General features: G+C 44.6%; 1 protein-coding gene across 2 annotated transcripts; it reads left to right on the top strand.

Moving 5' to 3' along the window:
* The first annotated feature begins 933 nt into the window (after positions 1-933).
* LOC134435435 (alpha-2,8-sialyltransferase 8E-like) lies at positions 934-20,091 on the top strand. 2 transcript variants are annotated; one of them, XM_063184403.1, is made up of 9 exons: positions 934-1,083; positions 3,288-3,402; positions 5,500-5,574; positions 7,041-7,118; positions 10,446-10,590; positions 10,799-10,911; positions 11,507-11,599; positions 13,446-13,928; positions 17,984-20,091. In XM_063184403.1, the coding sequence occupies exons 2-9, from the start codon at positions 3,305-3,307 to the stop codon at positions 18,072-18,074; spliced, it is 1,176 nt and encodes a 391-aa protein (XP_063040473.1). In that variant the 5' UTR covers positions 934-1,083; positions 3,288-3,304; the 3' UTR covers positions 18,075-20,091. The 2 variants fall into 2 exon arrangements, with proteins under 2 accessions (XP_063040473.1, XP_063040465.1); XM_063184395.1 differs by lacking the exon at positions 934-1,083 and having other exon boundaries at positions 2,301-3,402.
* The last annotated feature ends 2,453 nt before the right edge of the window (positions 20,092-22,544 follow it).

Here is a 22,544-nt window from a genome sequence, read left to right as displayed (position 1 = left end):
GTATAACGGCTAATAGACCGCCTGCACAGCAACTCAGAGTCACTCCCCTTAATAATGTTTAACTTTGCACTTCCACTTAACGGAGGAACAGAACACTCAGTCTGTGATTATGGGATCATGATGCTAGCCTTGAAGCCTGTAGAACTACAGACTTCATATTTTAGTTCACCACTCCCATGCCTTCATTGTCTTGTAATGCTGCTGCTTTTATTATTGTTATTTTTGAATGAGATATAAGAAGGGAAGCCAACAGGGGGGAACAAGGGGTTCATTTGTCCCGGGCCCAGGGAGAGAGGGGGCCCAGCATCGCATCCTCATTACATTGTATTGATTGGGTTTGGGGTCCTTTCATGTGTTTTTGTCCCGGGCCCAGCCAAAGCTGTCAGCGGCCCTGCCAGTGTAACTGTATAATCAGTGTGGAAAAAGTTGGTGGACAAGCTCGCGTGGAAGTAAGGGGGCGTGGCGTAGTACAGGTCATAAGGTCAAGATGCTACTCTAACCAGGCGGTTAAAACCAAAGAGGCTTGAGACAAGAGGGCTTACTCACGTCATAACAGCGTAGTAGGAAATGATGGCGAGGGGAGTACGGAAATGTTATTCACTGTGGAACAGGCCATAGGACAGCGTGAATGTCTGTCAGCTGTCCTTAATTACCCCCAGCAATTACTGCTGACTAACAGCTGCCGTTACTTGGCCACAAATTATCCATCGTGGTGTCGCCCCCACTGACCATGTGCAAGGGAGTACGAAAATGGCATCCATCGCACCCACTGACCAATGACCATGCGCAAGGGAGTTAATTTTCCATCCACTCGTGTCCTCAGGCAACGCCCCCGTACTACACCGTGGCCAATGCATTCCCCGCCAAGAGATTGTTCTTTCTCTTGAGTTTCTTTGGTTAAAACATAGCCTACCCTGTCCTACCCGTTGTCCCTTTTTTTTGGGCTAAATGAATTGAACTGCTTTAAGAATGTCAGAAGTGCCCATGTTGAGTCTCGCAATAAATCTGGAAACCTCTACAGATGGCTCGCATCACTTTTCGCCGACTAGAACCTAAATGTCAACATCCAATGTCGCCAATCCGGTGAGTGGTTCTAGCCATGAGTCAGGCTATTTATAACCCCATGAGGACATATTGTTACTATGTTGATACTATTTTCCAGTAGCAGTGCTACATTACGCCACGCTCGTCACAAAATCAGGGAAATAGCTGTAACCACATTCCGAGGACGTTATTCGGAATGAAGTTATATTAGATTAAATTATCATTAATTAATGTGATGTGACGAACTACGCTAGCTAATCGAATTGATTCTCAGAGAAACCCTTTTCTATTTTAAAAGGTAGATGATATGCTAGTACTATGCGCTTTGATTCTAGCGATCATGTCTATTTATTAGATTCAATTTCTTTACAATTATTCTTTATGATTAAACGACGTCCTAGCTGACATGCTTCAAAATCGACTGAAAAGTGAGGTTCAAAACGAATGATATGACAACTGAGCCGCTTAGCGAGTGTAGCAACGGATGCTTGTCAACTCTGAGTTCGGTGGTAGAAGGTTAGTAAAAGTGTTTTTTTTTTTCCGGGGAGTACATGCGTCGGCTATGCTGCTGTCATCGTTCCGCACAGCCCTCATAATAATACTCAGCCTGTCCCTGCAGCCATGGGCAAACACAGGACCCTTTTAATATCCAGCCATAACTGCAATGAATGGGAGCCTCTTTGGTGGTTGTTACTACTTAAGGCATTTTCTGGTCCTGCTATCCCCGATCCCCCCGCCCTCTCCCTCTGTATTTTACTTTCTGCTCTGGCAGAAACTTGGCTGAGAGAGAAGTGGGGTTATTGAGGGGAGAACTCACACCAGAAGATCTGATTGGCTGATAGCCCCTTGCCCCAAGTAGCCACTGACCCTGATTGGCTGGAGTGATAAAAAAACCCTCACTGTCCTCACACACTCAGTCTCACTCACTGAACCCCCCCCCCCCCCCCCCCACTACACACACACACAGACACAGACCCACACACCATACACACCCACCTACTCTCGTGCACACAAATACTCAGTCAAGAGAAAAATAAAAATACCACTTCGCACAAGGCACACAAGACGCATAGCGCCACATGTTGAAGGAAGAGTCAGAGAGAGAGAGAGAGAGAGGCAAATGCATTATGAAGAATTTGTAAAATAGAGGGGAGGGAGCACATGAGGAAAGGGAGAGGGTTTAGAGAGAAGGAGGGGGTAAGCATGCCAGGACTTTGGGGGATGGTGGGGGGTGGAGAATGCTGAAGGCGCAACAGCAACAACTATTGAGTGAGAAGCAGAGCGAGCAGGAGGGAGAGAGAGAGAGAGAGAAAGAGAAAGAAAGAGAGAGAGAGTAGGGACTTCGGACCTCAACACAGATAAGATAGCGAGAAAGAAGGTGGGAGGGAGTCAAAGCAAGCCATGGAAATGAAAGAAGAGACAATGTTCAAGTGAGACGCCGTGAGAAGAACATTAGGACAGGAGGACACCCCCTCTTTCAACGGCTACTCCCCCTCCTATCCTCTCCCCTGCCCTCCCTTCTTCTCTTCTCTATTCAGATGAAGATTAGGGGAGTGAGAGAAACCGTGAAAGACTGAAAACAAGGAATATTGGGAGACGGTAGCGATGTCAGTCCGATAACCGGGGAAGCAACAGAGGCGTGTCGGTGCAGAGAAACTGCTCATGTGAGAGAGAGGGAGAGAAGGAGAGAGGGAGAGAGAGGGGAGAAAGTTAGAGTGAAGAAGTGAAAGGGCTTGTGCGGGAGAGAGACAAGGAGATTAACTGCTTGGCTCGGCTCAGGAAAAGGGCAAGAAAGGAAGAAAAGAAAGGGGCTCAAAAGAAGTACAAAGAGGAAGGGAGAGTTAGAGTTAGAGGTGGAGGAGGAGAGTTTTGGAGAGCGAAAGAAAGAAGTAGAAATAGAAATAGAGAGAGGGAGAGGGAGAGACGGGGGTCTGGACAAAATGCCACCAGAGGAGTAAACAGCTAGAGCCAAAAAGAAAAAAAGAGTCCCGGGCCAGGCATGGAAACCTGAGGTGGACTGGAGCAATCGGGGCACGAAAGGGGAGAAGGAAAGAGTGTTGAAGGGGGGAGGAGGACGAGGAGCCTGCGAGGAGAAACAGTAGAGCAAGATTGAGAGATAGAGAGAAGGAGGGAGAGAGTTCCCGACCGACCGAACGCCGGCGGGTATGTCTTTGTGGAAACAGCAGGTGTGTGCGGCGACTGGGAGCGTGAGCGAGCATGTGTGTGTATGTGTGTGTGCGCAGCGTGTACAGCAGGAAGAATGAAGATTGTCATCCACAAGCTGCTCTCTGCCACTCTGGTCCTGGGGGTCCTCGGCACCTTCTTCACGCTGCTCCTCTGGATTGTTTACTCAGACAAGTGAGTTCGCCGCTACTCAGGTCTGGGTGTGTGTTTGTGTTTGTGTTTGTGTGTGTGTGTGTGTGTGTGTGTGTGTGTGTGTGTGTGTGTGTGTGTGTGTGTGTGTGTGTGTGAGAGAGCGAGAGAGAGACAGAGAGACAGAGAGAAATAGAGAGAGAGTATTTGTATTTTTATTTGTATTTGTATTTGTGTAAGTGAGAGAGTCTGAGTGTGCATGTGTGTCAGTGGTTAGTGTTTGTGAGTCTGCTTCTGTTTCTGAGTGTACATTTTTGTACATGTTTCCTGTATCTGTCTGTCACTGTCTGTGTGCACTGTGCAAGTGTGTCTGTGTCTTTTTCTGTGCGATTGTATGTGTGTGCCTGTGGCATCTGTCATGTGCGTTTGATGTGAAATTGTATTTTATTATTGAACAAGTTGCTTATTAAACATTTTCATCATCCTCAGTGGATGTGATACACAGTTACAATAGTTTTGGTTTAGCTTTTGAACCATTTTCCTTAGTAAAGCAGATCTCATTTAGTATTCAACAGTATTCATTTAAAACACTGAAACCATTCAGTTTCCTTTCATTCCTTTATGTCTCTTTCATTCCGTCATGCACAGTTTCTCTCTCGCTCTCTCTCTCGCTCTCTCTCTCTCTCTCACACACACACACACACACACACACACACACACACACACACACACACACACACACACACACACACACACACACACACAGCAACGGACACATGGACACACTATATGAAGAATAAGCACATCTTTGTTGCTGACGGACTGTTTTTACAGCGTGAGAAGGGGATGTGTTTATGTGCAAACATTGGCTAGAAGTACACCGTTGTCCATTGGGACACACGTCTCAGCCTACAAGGTTACTCATTTGTATGGAAACAGGGTTCTGTTTTTTGTCCAAACACTAGCTCCGCTTGGCCTCTGGCCTGCCATTATAAACCTATAGGATATTGTATGCAATGGTTCGTGTAGTGGAAAAGGGGCTGGCAGGCACTTTAAAATAGTGTGGTGAATAACGGTGTGTCATTATGAACATTGCTGTGTTTTCCTGTCATGTGCTACATGTGTACAGTGCACACCGTAATGAGTACATCCCTTTTCAAAAGCATTTTGAACAATGTGTCGATAAGCACACAAGTTATTTCCAAATATGTGCGTAGAATAAGTTTTATGCAATCTGTTTAACTTACAACGGAAAAGTAAGGTTCATAATATAACTTAAATATCACATTTTTTCATTTTTGTGAAATCAAAAGTGAGTACACCACCCTATGTTAAAAATCCCATAGAGAGGATCATGATCTGCTTCAGTGCTATTCATGGTACAACTTCACAGCATGCATGCATCTTTTGGTGAAATTCAGCTTCCCAATGTTAACGGCATCCATGCAGCCCAAAACCATGTCAGTCCATGTCATGTCAGATGAGACCATGATAAAGACATTAGCTTTAGATGCTGTCAAGTATGTGTGGTGGTAACCAAGTAAAAGTGTCCCATGAACAGTGTTCAACGCTTACAGTAAAGAATGGTACTGAGTGCCGTCAACATTGGGAAGCTGAATTTCGCCAAAAGAAACATGCATGTCAACATGTACTGTGACTACTGAAGCAGATCATGATCTTCTCTATGGGATTTTCATGAGGGGGTGTACTCAATTTTGCACCACAATGATTTAACAAAAATGTGTAATTTGAGTTACATTATTAACCTTGCTTTTCATTTGTAAGGTCAACAGACGTTCTATCACTTACTCTATGCAAATTATTGAAATATTGTTCAAAATGTTACTTTTCAAAAGGGGTGTACTCATTATCGTTGTGCACTGCATGTATGTCCATTTACTCTCAGACACACTGTCACTGATTCACAAGCACACATGTGTGTCTGCACACACACACACAGACAGACAGACAGACATACAGAGACCATGCAGGCACACGTTGCTGGCGGTTTAGTAAGTCACAAAAGTTGAGACAATGTGTAATCATTTTGGGGACAGAAATTAACACACATACACACACACACACACACACACACCTTTGTCTTAATCTTTAACTGTGTTCTCAACTGTTTCTCCTGTCCAGTGAGCGTTCACCTCGTGGGCCTGTGCAGGGCCAGAAGAGCTCGGCTGCAGACCCCTCAGACTGCATCAGCTGCAGGTGAGGGAAAAGACAAAACCACACAAACACACAAAACCGCTGAGCCATGGAAACATCACAGGCAGCAACAGGCGGCACCCTGCTCCTTAGGAACACGCCCAGACACAACAAAGACTCAACAAAACAGAAGCAACTTGGAGTGATGGCAGTGTTTAGCAGAGGACATAGACTTAAACTTAGACGGTTCTTTTTTGGCATTCAACAATAGGGTAGCAGAGCAGTGCGCATAATGAATGAGATCTCACAAAGAGAGAGAGAGAGAGAGAGAGAGAGTGCTTTACAATTCTTTGCCCTTAATCAGACTAGACACGCTTCAAAGAGACTATGTAGTTTTTTTTGTTTTCCTGTTTTATTGTGTTGCAAAGCCCATTCTGAGCAGTCTGAGCAATCCAACTGGGAAAGGCAGTGGATATGTGCACATACATACTTTTTTGTCTAATGTAGCGACCCTATACACCGCTATGTTGTTTGGTTTTTGGGGGTATGCGACATACAGTACATAGATCTTGTTATTTGTCCAATAAGTCATTAGATCATCTGATGACATAGCTGACCATGATGTTCCTCTTCTGTGTCCTCCTCATAAATAGTTTGACACTAATCCACCGCCAGGAGCAAGTGGAGTTCATTTAAAACTTACAATCTTTAAAAAAAAACAACAGCCAAAGCTTCTGGTGGGGAATTTTGTTTTGATTTGGTTACTGCACTGATTAAACACATTAACAGCCATTGTTTTAAAACGAAACCTTTTTTTTTATGAGTTTTATGCCTTTATTTGATAGGACAGTTTAAGATGGTGCCAGGAAGTGAGTGGGAGAGAGATGGGGGAGGATCAGGAAATGATTTCAGGCCGGAATCAAACCCGGCCCCCGGCATGACAGTGCAGTGCCCTACCATTTCAGCCATGGCAGGGCCTGTTTTCTGAATGAAACCGGTAGTTGCCTATACCTGCTTCGCTTCAGAACGGAAGCTGTTTGACTCCATTGCGAAAAAATTGCAAATTAGTCCTCCAGAAGTAACCCAGCTGTTTGCTCTTATTAAATTCTTAATTACAATCCAACAGCCTGAAGCATCAGTATGGCCAGTTGTTCTGCCGCTAGGGCTGCACGATTATGGAAAAAAATCATAATCACGATTATTTTGGTCAAAATTGTAATCACGATGATTAATCACGATTATTGATTTTTTTGCATTTTTTTTGAAAATTATAACAAGATGAAATATAACCAAGAATGAATTATATACGGGATGAGCACAATACAATTAATTGTAATAATTATGTAAAAGCAATAGCATGAAACACCAGCCTGTCAGTATGTTCTGGCTTCAAGGACACAATTATATCACGATTAAATTCACGACTTCGATTTCACAATTTTATCACGATTTTCGATTAATTGTGCAGCCCTATCTGCCGCTGCTCTGGCAAATCCTTTACTCTTTCGTTTTGTTCTTTTTCTTGTCAGCGAGACCATCATTAAGAGAGCCATGGAACGGTACTCACAAAACTGGAGGAGACAAGAGAACAATTATAAGAAGTTCAGGTAAAGGTCAACCACACACACACACATGCTGTACACGTAATATGCACACACACACACACACACACACACACACAGAAAGAGAGATGATGTTCCCACAGCGTTTGCCAGCGATGTGAAATCCTTTTTTATTCTTTTGGAATTCTCTCACCACTCTGTAATAAAACATCCACACACATATCCATTGCTCAATAAGACATCCACACATATCTATTGCACAATAAGACATCCACACATATCCATTGCTCAATAAGACATCCACACATATCTATTGCACAATAAGACATCCACATAGCGTACTGTATCTATTGCACATGTCCCTAGCCCCACTACACTCAGCTCATCTGCTGCTTCCCCTGACTGTGAACGAGTAACTGCTGCCTCTTGTCATGGCCCTGCGGAAATATGCAACAGGATTTCTCAGCTGAGTCATTCAGTGCCTTGCAGCGCTGTCTAGGCTCCACCAGAAACCTGTGAGTGTGTGAATTATTGTGCGTGCGTGTGTGTGTGTGTGTGTGCGTGCGTGCTTGCGTGTGTGTGTGTGTGTGTGCGTGCGTGCGGGTGTGTGTGTCTGTGTGCATTTCAGTGCATGTGTGTGTTTTAGAGAATGTGCGTGTGTCCATGCAATGCAAGGGTGTGTGTCTGGGTGTCTGTGTGCGTGTGTGTTGCGTGCATGTGTACACTTTATTGCTAGAGTGTGTGCATGTGTACCTACGTACATGCACAGTGCACATTTGTGTGTTTTGTGGAAGGCCTTGGAGCAACATGTGGGGGAGTTGAGTTGAGCAGAGGAGAGCACAGACTCAGTATAGTCTATGGCCCTAGCCTCTCTCTACGGCCCCGTCTCCCCTGTGTCTGGGGCTGGAACATTGCTCAGAGGAAACAGGAAATCGATGCATGGGGGTAGTCATGAGACAGAGCTGACGACACAGCTACTTGGCCATCAGAACAACACAAAAAGAGAGAGAGAGAGAGAGAGAGAGAGAGAGAGAGAGAGAGAGAGAGAGAGAGAGAGAGAGAGAGAGAGAGAGAGAGAGAGAGAGAGAGAGAGAGATGCACATGCACATGCATGTCCACCACCACACTTACCCTATTAGCAACCACCAATGGGCGTGGCTGATGGGATTAATTTATCTGATGGGATTAGCTTGTGGGCTAAACAATAAATGACCATTAAGATAGAGATTTCACTTGTGGTTAGGGGAACTCCCTCTGCATCATAACGAGTATCTGAATGCCATCAAGAATCTTACCATATCCCATGCAATACACAGATTGATGCTGTATAGAGAAGTTAAGGTTTGAGTTAGACAATCTACTGTAAGTCTGGCAAACCAGTTTTTTTTCTGGCTTTCAAGAAGTTTAATTATTAAAAAGTGAACGGCTAGACCTACAGTATCTAACTGCCTAACTAGAATTTTTGAATCTGTATCTTTGTTGGCAAGCATAACCTTCCATGTTGACATTTGGTTTTGTTACGTGATGGCATGCCAGAAAGATTATTCAACACCCCACCTCCCCTTCTCAGGAAAATGTGGTTAGAGGGACCGGAGAACATACTGAGCTACTTTTTCCACCATCAACAGTTTTCTTAAAACAAGTACCTGAACTTCTGCCAATGAATTCTGATAATATCTGTCGGCAGTTAAGAAGGTGTGTGTGTGTTGTGGGTATGTGTGTGTGCCTCTGCATGCGTTGTGTGTTTCATCCGTGTATGCTCTTGAATGTACAGTATCTGTGTGTGTGTGTGTGTGCGCGCCGTGTGTGTGTGTGTGTGTGTGTGTGTATGTATGTGTGTGTATGTGTGTGTGTGTGCGTGCTCGCTTGTTACGCAAGGCTTAAAGATCTTAGACACAGTGCTTGAAATTATAGGCTGTGGAGTTAGATAGTCATAATAACTTTGAAATGTTTTGATAACTTCAGCCATGGAATTATTTTCCTGCATCATGCCCTGGGAATCTAGTAGTACAGGCTGTGCACGGTGCCTTGTAGCCCCGTAGTGTGCACCGTTCCACCAGTGTAACGCTGTAATAGTCATTGAAAATGCTTTACAACTATAGCACTACACTACTGCAACATTACACAGAACCTTTAGACATTTTGTCTTGGTCATTGCCAGTCCGGTAACAGCAATTACTGTGTGTAACTGGGGTCATGTCTTAAGATGGGTTTTCAACCAGTGGTTGCCGGTGGCAATATTGCTGATGGTCTGTGAGTTGCTATTGTAACGGATGCCAACTTAGCAGAGTTAGGTGTAGAACGTAAGTTAATGTTAGCTTCCCTCCTGAAGCCTCATACAGTATTGGTAGCGCTGCCGCTGGGCTATCGGTCTGGACCTTTACGTTAGCTCATTGGTACCATGCTGTGCCTTCCATCATGCCCAAACTGGAGCGTTGACTGGTAGGTGGCGGGTTCAAGCCCCGAGTGGCGAACAAACGCAGGAGGGTCACCTCAGTTACACAATTCAGTTTGACTTCTACAAATATACATGCGCAAACACATTGGGCCGTGGACTACTGCTAAATCTGAATGGTGGTCCCTGTGCCAGAATCAGTTTTTAAAAAATCCCAGGAGTTTAACAATACGCCAGAACAAGGCAGGACGGTTTGACCTTTGACGTCTCCCCCCCTTCCCTCTCCCTGGTCCTGGGATGTGACCTATGGCTGCTGCCCTGCAGTGGGGATGACTACTAGTGGAGGTGGAGTTTAAGGCAACGCAGAGGAGCAGGAATGTCCTTGGCAAAACAGCGCGTCCCCTTCCTCTCCTCTCCTCTCCGCTTAAACCCATCTCTCCCAACGTCACAGGCAGCTATCCGTCATATTGCTATTCCAGCCTCCAGACAGGGTGGAGACGGCGCATGATCAGCAGAAACTCACAGAGACTGGCCTCAGCTGAAACAACAACAGGCTGCCAGTACAGGTCTTTGCTGACGAGCAAGACACAGAGCTAGAGTGATAGCAATCTGCCATCAATTGCTAGATTTCCAGCATGACTTGCAATGTGTTTGGTTGCATTAAAAATATACAGGCTTATATTTAATGAAAGCCCATTGATGAAGAGAATACGTATCCCTACTGCTGAATCCATCCTATTGTTTCCCCATCATACATCATACAGTAATTGATTTTTTTAACCCCTGTACTGTCGGTTGGTCTTCAATTCCTCTATATACTGTAGACCTATACAGTCTTATCAAGAAACACAATAGAGCGGCCAGGACGTTCCATTGTAATAACATAATAATAAAATGGGCATTAGTATTAAACTACTCCACTTGTTAATTACGGCACTGGCTTGTGTTGTTGTTTTGTGTTTGCGGTGTTTTCACAGGGCGTTGCTGAGCAACAAGTGCCATGGTGCCTCTAAAGCCATCGTCACGCAAGCCAACACCCCCGTGGGGTCAAAGGTCACTTTCGACGGCGAGAAGAGGAAGCCGCTGCAAGTCACCCAAGCACTCTTCAGTGTCTTCCCAAAGGTGAAGGGACATGTTGTTAGATCATGCATTACATTACATTACATTACCCAGCAATCTCCATTGTTTAAAGGTCACTCGCAGTCAATGAATGTTTTTCTTGTTTATTTTTTGTTTTGTTTTGTTTAATCATCATTTCTGGTGTGTGTGTGTGTCTGTGTCTGTCTGTCTGTCTGTCTGTCTGTCTGTCGGTGTGTGTGTTTGCACTTAGGAGTCACCTTTTGGAAACAAAACTTGGGAAACATGTTCTGTGGTTGGAAATGGAGGCATTCTGACCAACAGCAGCTGTGGACAGAGCATTGACTCTTCCCAATTTGTAATCAGGTATGCACATGAAATGAAAGCAGCCTGTGTGTGTGTGCGCGTGCTTGTGTGGGTGTGTGCATATGCATGTCTGTTGGTGTGAATGTGTCTACCACTGACACCTATCTGCATGTGCTCCCTCCTACTTTTTGTCCTGTCTTACGCTGTAAGATCCTGAATATACTGTATGTACTAGATAGACTGTGTCCCTTATTGGAGTAAACTACCACACCATACTCAAGGTGGCCCATTCACTGGACAGGTTCAAAAAGCAGCTCAAAACACGTTTTTACAGAGCCCTTTGGCTGCTAGTTCCCATTTGCACGCTAGCTCGCGCATGCACGCACACGCACGCGCGCTCGCGTGCACACACACACACACACACACACACACACACACACACACACACACACACACACACACACACACACACACACACACACACACACGCACAGTCATGTGCACGCACTGCATGCTGTATGATGTGGTAGGTGATATATGATTACTACTCTACGAGTCTTCTCTATCTCTCTCTTGTCTGACACGTGCCCCTCTCTCTCTCTCTCTCTCTCTCTCTCTCTCTCTCTCTCTCTCTCTCTCTCTCTCTCTCTCTCAGATGCAATCTTCCACCAGTGGAGGGCGTGTATACCAGGGACGTCGGTAACAAGACTGACCTGGTGACATCCAACCCCAGTATTCTCCATGAGAAGTGAGTGAAGGCAGAAAGGAAGGGAGGGGAGTGCAGAGGAGAGGAAGGGGGAGAATCTGCTATGCATTAGCTAAGGAATGTGATTGCTTGCATGAATGTATGCGCCTGAATGTACAGCATGTGCACGCACGCGCGTGTGCAATGCATGTGTGTGTGTGTGTACACTTGTTCTGTAAGGTATGCGTTCTGTTTAAGGTACAGTATCTACAGTACCTGTGTGTGTGTGTGCACACGCACGCATACGTGTGTGTGTGTGCGTGCGCACAAATGTGTATGTATTGTGTGTGTGTGTGTGTGTGTGTGTGTGTGTGTGTGTGTGTGTGTGTGTGTGTGTGTGTGTGTGTGTGTGTGTGTGTGTGTACAGCCGTTCTCTGTAAGGTATGCTTCCCAAGACATGAAAGCGTCCAGCTGCTTTTGTTTTGCCTTTCGTGTGTCTCGGGTATTCAGAGGGGAAAGGATATTGAATGGGCTGACGACATAAGTATAGTATACGTTGTTTCTGGCAGCTGCTTGCCACAGTTTTGAGTTTCTTGTGGTTCGGTATGAAAAATGGTTCCTAATAGCAGTTACTACTACTACTCCTTCTACTGAGTAGTAACAATAAGGATGAAAGTAATAATACATTTGCTCAGGTTGCTTTTTTGCAGTGAATTATTTTGAGATGATGCATTAAAAGCAACAAAAGGATTTCAATTGTGCTCAGACTTCTATCAACCAGAACTTTCATCAGCCTTCGTCCTACACTTTAGTAGTACATTTTGCTGTACTTCAAAAGGAAAAAGTTTACCACACACTTGCTTGACTTTATGCTCTTTTATTCAGTGCGAACAACGCGTTTCACCTTTGTGCGTCATCCTCATGACGCACATCCTCCTGACGCACAGAGACGAAACGCGTTGTTCGCTCTGAATAAAAGAGCATAAAGTCAAACAAGTGTGCGGTGAACTTTTTCCTTTTGAAGTATTGCATACTCCTGCGTTTACCAGCACCTAGAAGCTGTGCATGGATCTTTGAACTTTTGCAAGTAAGTTACATTTTGCTGCGTTAATTCAAGACTTAGAGCAGAGGTGTCAAACTCATTTTGGTTCAGGGGTCACATACAGCCAATTCGATTTCAAGTGGGACAGACTACTGACGTACAGGTAATTGCAAAATATCCTGAATGTTTGCTTCATATTGGAGTCACATTGCTTGTCTATCATTTTGAGGTGGATGACAGTGGGTATATCAGCAGCAACAAACATTGACAAGTAGAAAAGGCAAATTTATTTTCAAGTAATGAAAACCTGAAATCTTGACACCTGCTGCAACATTACCTCTTTTAGTTTTACTTGTTCTTTTTTCACATACTGGTACTTAGTCTTTGGCTGGATTGAGCCATCTGGTGGGCCGCATCCTGCCACCAGGCCTTGTGTTTGACACGCCTTAAAGAGTTGAAATAACATCTTCAAGAGTGTATTTGGTCCCAGAGTACTCTGTAAGCAAAGAGGTTGGATATATAATAAGAGGAATCGAAACACGCCCACTCAATGCAAAAGCGTGTGCTCAAAATGTGGTCTCCTAAGGGGGCGTTGTCCCTCCTTCTTCTTCTCTTTTCGTGGTGTTTGCACAAGACGTGCGCTACCGCCATCTACAGCGCTAAGGGGACTCCATTTATTCTCTACCTCAAGACTCCGAAGGTCTCCTAATCGAAGGTCTCCTAAAGGGGCGTTCACCCGACGTACAGTGGATACCGGAAAAGAACCCGCCTGCTTTATCTCACTCTCATATACGATTCTCTGCTGTAAGTGTTGAATAAGCGCTGCATTTTTTTCATCCCAACCAACTCCTCCTCTTCCTCTGGCAGGTGGGCGGGGCTTATGGAGCGGCGGCGTCCGTTCGTGGAGGGCGTGCGGCCCTACGGCAGCGCCATGATCCTGCTGCCCGCCTTCTCCTACAGCCACAACACGGCCGTGTCCCTGCGCGCCACCTACACCCTGGAGGACTTCCACAGCCCGGCGCGGCCCGTCTTCCTCAGCCCCGAGTACCTGACCAGCCTGGCCCGCTTCTGGCGCTCCCAGGGCATGCCGGCCGTGCGGCTGAGCACGGGCCTCATCGTGACCAGCCTGGCGCTCGAGCTGTGCTCCAACGTGCACCTCTACGGCTTCTGGCCCTTCAGCACGCACCCGCACGGCAGCCACCAGACCCTCACCAACCACTACTACGACAACCGCGAGAGCAAGAAGAAGATCCACGCCATGCCGCTGGAGTTCGAGCACCTGCTGCGGCTGCACAAGCAGGGCGTGCTCAGAGTGCATATCGGGCAGTGCCCCCTGCCACCCAGCCACGGGTAAGCCATGGCACGGCACGGCATGGCATGGTCGCATCTGATGTTGGGCATGGTTGTTTTTTTTTTTGTCATGGGAGACCCCACCACCCACCCCCTTCCCCAAATAACAGAGCTCAGTTCTACTGCATGGCAGCAACACTGAACACTTGAAAAGGCCTATCAATCGCTTGCCTCTTCCTTTTTATTGCTGTGAGGCCAAAGGCAAGCTGGGAGTTGTAGACCACATTTTGTGGGCTGCTGAAAAAAAAAAAACATGTCTGCTGTGCAGACTGAACTTCTTTTAAGATAACTAATCCTTTGGATTAGTGGCATTGCCTTTTTTAACCATTCCTGTTTTTTTGAAGTAGGACATAGCAATCCCTTGCCATTTTTAGCTGGTCACAGAAACCTGTGCTAGTATGCTGATGATATAATGTCTATCGTTTCACAGAAACAAGCTATGAACTATAGAATATGGCTTGTTATATTTGTTTGCCTCAAAGGCAGTTTTAGATGTAGCCATCTTGTCTCGTCTTGTCATGTGTAGTCAATGCTGTTTATCACAGTCCCAATCTGTGATGTCTTTGTGAAATGTTCTTTTCCCCCCTCAGCAAAGACTCATGGAACATACGTCATTGTGACTAATCCAAAAGCCATGTTCAATTCATGAATAGACTTTTAGCCCTACTACATGTTTTTAGCACTTTGAGCACTACACAGTACATTTTACACTGCTCATTCATGACTTAAAATTAAATTGGGCTCTTTTACGTGCTGAATTTTAAAATTGTTCATCGTCAATTACAGTGTCAAATGTCACTCCATTTCATAGCTTTTATTTGCTCCTACTCAAGGGCTTTTACAGGTGTTCGATTAACTTTGCAAAATGTACTGTGGAATATCGTTGACGCTGTAAATGGTTTGATGGTGTACTGTAGTAGGATTTGATTTCATGCAGTTGTTTTTTGTGTGTGTCTCAGATCAGAGCAGTGTTATTTCATAGGATAAGAACTGTTTTCGTAGACATTTTCAGTATTTTTTATTGTAAATCCACGCCAGTGTGGTGTGGCTAAAGCTAAGCTGTGACTTTAAGCACATGTTTTTAACACCTTCCGTTATGCTGAGCTCAAAACCTAAAACAAACCTACCTCTGTAAATTCCCCACACCCACCTCCCTCTCCAACGTTCACACATGATCTATGAAGTGATAGAGCTAGGTAGCTAATCAAGCCTAGTGAATCTAGCAATAAAGACACTTTGTACTGTGTGTTGTGCTATAATTGAGCCAGTGTGTTCTTTCTGTGACATAATAACTAGTTATGAACACAGCTAGTGAGATTCAAGTCACCAGCTGTTCTTTTTTGAGTGCCTCACTCAACCTAATGGCAATGAGTTTGTAATGGTAATTCTGGGACGTACAGGTCTTTTTATCATTTACTATTATGATAAAAGATACTGGTGTAACTGAGTTGCTGATCTCGTAAAGCACTCCGGGAGACTAACAAATGCACAAATCGAAAAATAAAAACAGGCCATGAATGAAAATAATATAGTTATTATAACATTCCATTTCACAGAATCAGAAATTTAGTCATGATAAGAAGTCAGTCAAATATTTGTATGTATTGCGCAAGTTCTTAAAAAGCAGTCCAACCAAGGTGGCCTGTTTTATGATTTTTTTACGCAAAATATGAGTGAATGAAGCATGTTTTCGAAGAATGCATGTGTATTGCATATTGAACCGGACTGAACACTTGGGATTTTTGTATTTCTGAACACTTATTTAAAGGGGACAGCAAGAAATACTGACCGATGCAACAACCTTGTCCAGCAACTTGTGACAGTTTAAACCATATTATCCACTGGAAAATAGCGCACATAACCCCATCAGAGGTGTTTCACAATGTGTTAGGCCCTGTGAAATTTGGAAAATTTTGTAACCCCTTGTCATTAGTAACAATATCAGTTCTTAACTCAAACGGCCCAGTTGATGTGTAGCTGCCTCAGTGTAGCTGGGTATGCCCATTGTTCAAATTACTGAAGTCTGATTCATCGGCCACTACCACTTTGTGTAATTACTGCAGTGAAATGAAATTGGCTGGCTAGGGTACAGCATCCTTGATGAAGGCCCTGTAGACCCTGCAGAGAGAGAAAAGTATTACTGTTGGCGTGGGGTACGGTTATATCAATGTACTTAATGTAAAAATGTCCCATATATAATAATCTGTAATGGTAAAAGTAGTATGACTGGGAAAATGTCTTTTATCATATATGAAAAGGTGGATTACTATATACTATATTAGTTTATTACTAAATAGCGAATGTTCATGAAAAGATTACATTTGGGAAGGGGCAGCACAGTTTGAATTAGCAGCATAGTTCTGACCACCATTCTATTTATTGTACCTTTAAAGGAGGTTCCATGCAATTCCTGTGTGGTGGGCTAATTCACAGTTTGGGTGAGTTTGTGCTGTCAATGCTGGACCTGCAGAACCCACAATGCCCTCTCCCACTCTAGCCTTGCGCGCCATCCTACAGTGGTGCTCATATGTTTACATACCCCAGCAGAATATACGCTTTCTTGGCGATTTCTCATAAAATATGAAGGATTACACAAAACCTTTTTTTTCACTCATTGCTAGTGACTGGCTTAATATATTTATTACAAATCTTCTGTGTTTACTCTTTCAAAAGCATGATCACAACCCAAACTACCCAAATGACCATGTTCAAAAGTTTACATACCCTAGTTTCTGATGCTGAATATGGCCCTGTTTAACATCAGGGACCACTCTAAATTGTTTTTGGTAGTTGTGGATAAGGCTCTTAATGTTCTCAGATGACAAAACAGTACATTCTTCCTGGCAGAATGGTTGTTTCCTATAATATTTGTGGGTGTCTTGCTGGGTGTCTTGCTTGCCTCACATTTGAGGTTTCCCCTGAATGGCTCAATGATGTTGAGATGAGGAGAGTGAGACGGTCGCTCAAAAACTTCATTTTATTCTTTCTGAAGCTAATGACGGGTTGATTTGGCTTTCTGTGTTGAAATATTGTCTGTGAAACACTTCCTGAAACGCTGCATGTCATACAGCATCGTGGCCCGGGCTTGACCACACCAGGTATTTTGCATGTCAGTGTCCTTAAACAGGGTGAACTCTGAACGCAACTCCCTGAATGCAAATAATTTCTGGCCTCACCTAGCATGGCATTTGCCCTCTGTAAGCTCTCTCTTACGTTACGGCTGGGCTTGGTCTCATTGTGCTGTATTTGCGTGGTAGTCCAGCTGTAGCCTACCAACTAATCTGATACATATAGTAAAGGTGTCTTCGGGTCCAAGCCAATCAAGTTCTCATCTACTGCTGCTGCCTGAAATCAGTGGCCCAAAAAGTTATGCAGGTCCAGGCCCTCGGCATGAGATCATTATGGGGTTATGGGGAGACCAGGTTAGGCCTTACTACTATTATAATCCTCTCTGAGCCATGTGAAGATGACCTCTTTCTCAACAGCGTCCTTGTGAGAGACAATGGCCATCAAAATCACACTTGAATGCATTGAAATGTTCACCGTTCAATGGTGTGTGGTGTCATAGGACAAGGCCCCATTGATTGCTTATTGCCTCAGTTGATTTAGCCTGGTTTGTGAAGGCCAGCAGACTTTGACGGCATTGTATAACACAAATGACATCCTCCAAACAAAATGCATTGTGCATCACATGCTATCCTATGTTCCTGTATAACTGTTCAAGCCTTTACAGTTTACTACCCTATAAAGGCAAAGTCCAGTAACTACGCCATTTTGAAACTGAGAAAAAAATGCCTTCAACTCCTTGGTGCTAGGATGAATATTGTACTTTCTGCAGATTTGACATGGCAATATCTCAAAAACGGGACACATTTGGACCCTAAGCCTTTGTCACATGATAAAGGACGTGTGATGAAGACCATTTTCATCCTCAACTCGACTTAAATGAGAAAAAAAAATGAAGTTACTGCACTTTGCCTCTGTATGGCAGTATAGCTGCATGTTGTTGGAATTGTGCCAATACAAACCCACTTATTATTACCGAATGTCCTCAGCTTCTCCAGCTTGCCGGCCAGCACCACCCCCTCACCACCAGTCACGGTAGCAGGTGCACCCATCCGGCAGCACAGGGAGCTGCACAGGTGAGGAGGGCCTCTCCTCCTCATCATCTCCTCCTCTTCTTCTACTCCTCCTCTTCCTCCTCTTCAACTTCGAGATGTTGCAGCTCGTCAATGAAGAGTGTCTGTACGTGTGGAGAAAAATGAGGACGCCTCACCTGGCCATGTCTCAGAACAATGCGGACTGGACACCCCACATGGTGGCGTGTGGACATACAGGCATCCTGTTTTTTCAGAGCTCTAAAAAGAACTCCAACTGTGTTAGAAGTGTAAGAACTCCTTTGAGCATCTTGTTGGAGGTTACGGGGACAGAAGATCTCAGACCACTATTGGATGTAATGGCTGAGAACTGAGATAAAACAGGAAGAATGTCATGCTAAGGTGCAAACGGGTAAAAAGGTGACATGTTTAAGAAAAGCAGAGGACTGGTGTAAAGTTAGAAACATTAAAGTACAAGATGAGTCTTTTTGCCTCCTGGAGTAGGTCAACACCAAAAAAACACAAAAAAAGTGAAAAACACAGGATTGTTTTCTCTCAACAGAGGTCCAACAGTGCTATCCAGGCCTTTCCAATGTGGAACCCTTGGAATCGGATGGTAACCTGCTCATAGAGAAATGAAAAAGCTGCCGTGTACCTACCCGGTGTCACCAAATAGCTGGTTTGTCCAACAACTATTTACCCGTGATGTCAGAATCCAGTGATTTGTTGGAAATTCTGTAAATGTCACTGTCACTTTAAGTCAGTCATGACCAATCACTGTGGTTCTCACATCTGAGTAACAAGCTACATCGGTAGAACGGCTTAGGGTGGAGTGTTTTTGTGGAACAATTATTGACCTACCAAGGTGTCCTTTTTAAGCCATATATCATATAAGGTGTAATGTTATATCATATCCTGTAGGTCTACCCTTTTACTTGAAAAATAGTGAAAAAAACTGAAATGAAGTGTTTTGTATCTGAGAGTATCCTGTAATATTTTACCCGATCTTGTACTGTAGGCTACCTTGATTTATGTGTGCGCTGTCTCGTGTTTTGTCAAGTGGCATTTCACCTGAGTGATGAAACAGGCACTAGATCCGTCCAGACCAGCCGTCAGAGGGGGGAAAAGGGCCAGCTGTCCCGCGGTCAGGGAGGGTGGGGGAGGCAGGGCCGCTGACAGCTTTGGACCGGCCCAGGACAAAGTCATCTGAAAGGGCCCCCTAGCCCAATAGATACAATGTAATGAGGACCCAATTCTGGGCCTTGGACAAAAGTCCCCTTTGCTCACCCCTGTCAGCACCCCTGGGGGGAGGGATTGGGTCCTTGGTACATTGTATGTATTGAAAGGAGGGGCCTTTTAGATTACCTTTCCAGGGCCCAGCGGAAATTCTTCACGCCAGAATTTGTATTAATATTTATTTATTTCAAAAACAAAACCATAAGTGTGTCTACAGGGGGAAACGACTATTGATTCAACTTCTTTTCGCAACAACGAAACAAAACTGAAGTATAAACATCATGTCCGTTTATTATTATTTATTGAAAAAAAGTAGCTATTGATTCAAATATGTTGAGTTATAAGTAAACTAAACCAAAGGGTCTGAATAGCATGTCTTGGATGAATGACAAACGTCACAGACCTCATTCAGCCTACATCTCTCCTGGTGTCAAACCTATTGATGTGTACAGTAGGCCTAGTGACTGACTGAGTGAGACCGGTGATCCATCCACTGCAGTTCACGTGTCTGTCGCTTAGCCATGTCAGCTTGCCTTCAAAACCCTTTGAGCCTCAAGCACTTCCTGTAATGTTAGAGGTCATCGGCTGGAAATGAGCGTGCGGCACAGCTGCAGCTATTTATATTCACCATCCTAGCATGCGAATGCTAACTGGCCAGACTGAGTTAAAGACCTAGGAAAGAAAAGGTCGAATGCAAAAGGGTGCATGAGTCCACTCCACATACTGTTTTTCGGTCAGTTCTGAGCATGTCTGCTGTTGGGCTACTTTTAATAATCGGATGTGTGTGCGTCAAATAAAGTGGCATTTCCTCTGTAAATATGTGTATTGCACGCTGTCAGGGCCGGTTCTGGCTTATTTGGCGCCCTAGGCGAGTTTGAGTTCTGCCCCCCCCCCCCTTTTTTATACCTTACAGAACACAAGAGTAATACCGGTAGTAAGCTTAACTAAAAAGCATCAAGAACAATAACTGTTTTGCATCAAATGGATTTCTGGTTCTTTTGGACATCCGACCAACACATCAGATTGAGTCGCATGAAAGTACCTTCACTGTGTGGTGTCTTGGATGTAATGGTGGTGCTGCCCCCAACCCCAGATGAGAGGGAGGTTATCAATGTGTTTGAATTGTAAAATGGAATTGAAATGCCACGAGAGTGGTACAGTACATTTGCATGTCAAATGCATGTGTAGACAATAGGCCTACCAAGGAGGTCTGCATTGATAGCCTATCTACACTACCTACAGCATCACAAAGCATGGCAGCATAACAATTTTAATAAGCTACACATTTGTGCTGTCTATGATTCCAAACCAATTTCATTTCTGTACTGGAAATAGTGGTGCATTTGTGAGTAGGAGAATGAGAAGGGGGCTATCTATGTGTTTGAACTGGAGGGACAGGGTGAGAGAAAGGGAGAAAAGCTGTCACGCTTTTGAATTTCATAATATACAAAATATAGTAAATAGCCTCACTTGTCTGCAATACTACATCACTCAGCATGAAAACATGCTGTGCGTGGTTCTGTTACACGATTAATGTAGGCCTAAATGTCATTCTGGTCTGGAAACAGTGGGGTTTTTTTTTTTAAAGGCCAACTTCCGATAAAACTCAGTTTTACTCACTCCTTTCGAAGATCGGACGGTCACCCCAAGTTAAACTCACTTGCAAGGCTCTCATAGCGGTGCGTCAACTCTCCTGGCTGTGTTTCCCGGTGTTTCCCAATTTACATCAATAATGCAGAGAAACGAGCGAATCACGAAAGCCTTTCTGTGTTTCGTCACGTCGAAAGAAGGCGTTGCGCACAAAGGTTTATATCGACCCATTTATCTAAAAACATGTCGAGTAATTTTTTTCTGCTTGTTTTCAAAACAAGCAACGTCTGGTGGTCCGAAACATAGCTTAGCTTAGCTATCAGCTGGTTGCTACTCTCAGGTACACACACAGCACAAAGCCTCATACATAAAGCCTGCTCACTCCGGTTGCTCCGTGCCTACAGCTCGCCTAGGGGTCGCTGTCGAAAGAGCACAGCCCTGAATGGAGCCTGCACGCCTCCGTTGGCGCCCCTATAGTGCAGTACCATCCGGGGAAGTGGCGACTCTGTTTCCCATTACATTCTCTCCCAAGGCTGGAGGACTGAGCCAATCAGAGACGCGTTTCTTTGAGAGCAGGAGGAGTGAGCCAATCAGAGACGCATTTCCACGAGAAACACGGAACACTCTCTCGTTTCTCCACAAGCCACCTTGCCAGCTTGCAAAAACGTCTTGAAACAAAGCAACCAGAACGTTTTTTAAAACAGGACCAACGCGTAACACATTCAATAACAATTGGGAACACGGCAATATTAATTAAATTACGTTGAGAGGCGATCTTTAAGCTTACAACAAGCAGGTAATTCATTCAAGTGGATGGAAGGAGATATGGCAGCTAAACTTGTTTTAAACATGGCACCAGTCTTACTTTACATTGCTTGTCAACCTAAGCAAGTATTAGGATGTCAGGTGGGTGTTAGTGAGTAGGCTACTAACAGCTACTTTACTGGATTTCATTGCTTGGCATACTTGGCTAATGTTAGCATGCTAACTAGCGATTTCTCAGATCAAAAGCAAAGCTCTTTTTCCCTCTAATTCCAAACAGTAGCCTCATTAGGCTTTACATTATCACAAACGCTTGCTGATTAAATCACATACTTCCAAAACACCCTCTGCAACTCCTGTATCATGCAATGACTGGTTTAATGAGAACATAACAATTCTCCACCCAGCAGAGCGGCATTGCTGTTCGCGCTTGCCCCTCTGTCTCTCGAATGAGTCTCCAAATTCAAAATAGATCGCAAGCTGTCACTCGTCCCGCCCCCTTTCTCAGGACTGTCTGTTTATTGGTTCACAGACTTCCCAGAGACAGTTGAAAGCGATATTACTATTGGCTGAGGGGCGCTTTGCCGTGAGGAGCGCTTTCGCCACGCTTTGTTGATTGCGACTTCATAAAAAAACCTCCACATCGCAAAATTACGCATCGGAGAGCGCCATTTCGGCGCTCTTTCTTCACATTGCGCTCTAGGCGACCGCCTAGCCGGCCTATGCTTATAACCGGCCCTGCACGCTGTTGTCATGGCATGTCATGTCACCTCCAGAGTAAAAAGTGTGGTGATCAACACAGATCACTAGGGGGCAGTAGTGTCTGACTGCTACACTACACAGTAAAGCGCGCTCACTTGCCTCCTCTGACAAAAACAGTTGTCCTTTGCCTGCTGAACAATTTCCCTTGCAATTAGCCTCTGGCTGAAAT

The sequence above is a fragment of the Engraulis encrasicolus genome, chromosome 2 (assembly GCF_034702125.1).
Source record: "Engraulis encrasicolus isolate BLACKSEA-1 chromosome 2, IST_EnEncr_1.0, whole genome shotgun sequence".
Taxonomy (NCBI): domain Eukaryota; kingdom Metazoa; phylum Chordata; class Actinopteri; order Clupeiformes; family Engraulidae; genus Engraulis; species Engraulis encrasicolus.
Note: the sequence above shows the minus strand (reverse complement) of the source record. Positions and strands in the feature narration are given on the sequence as shown.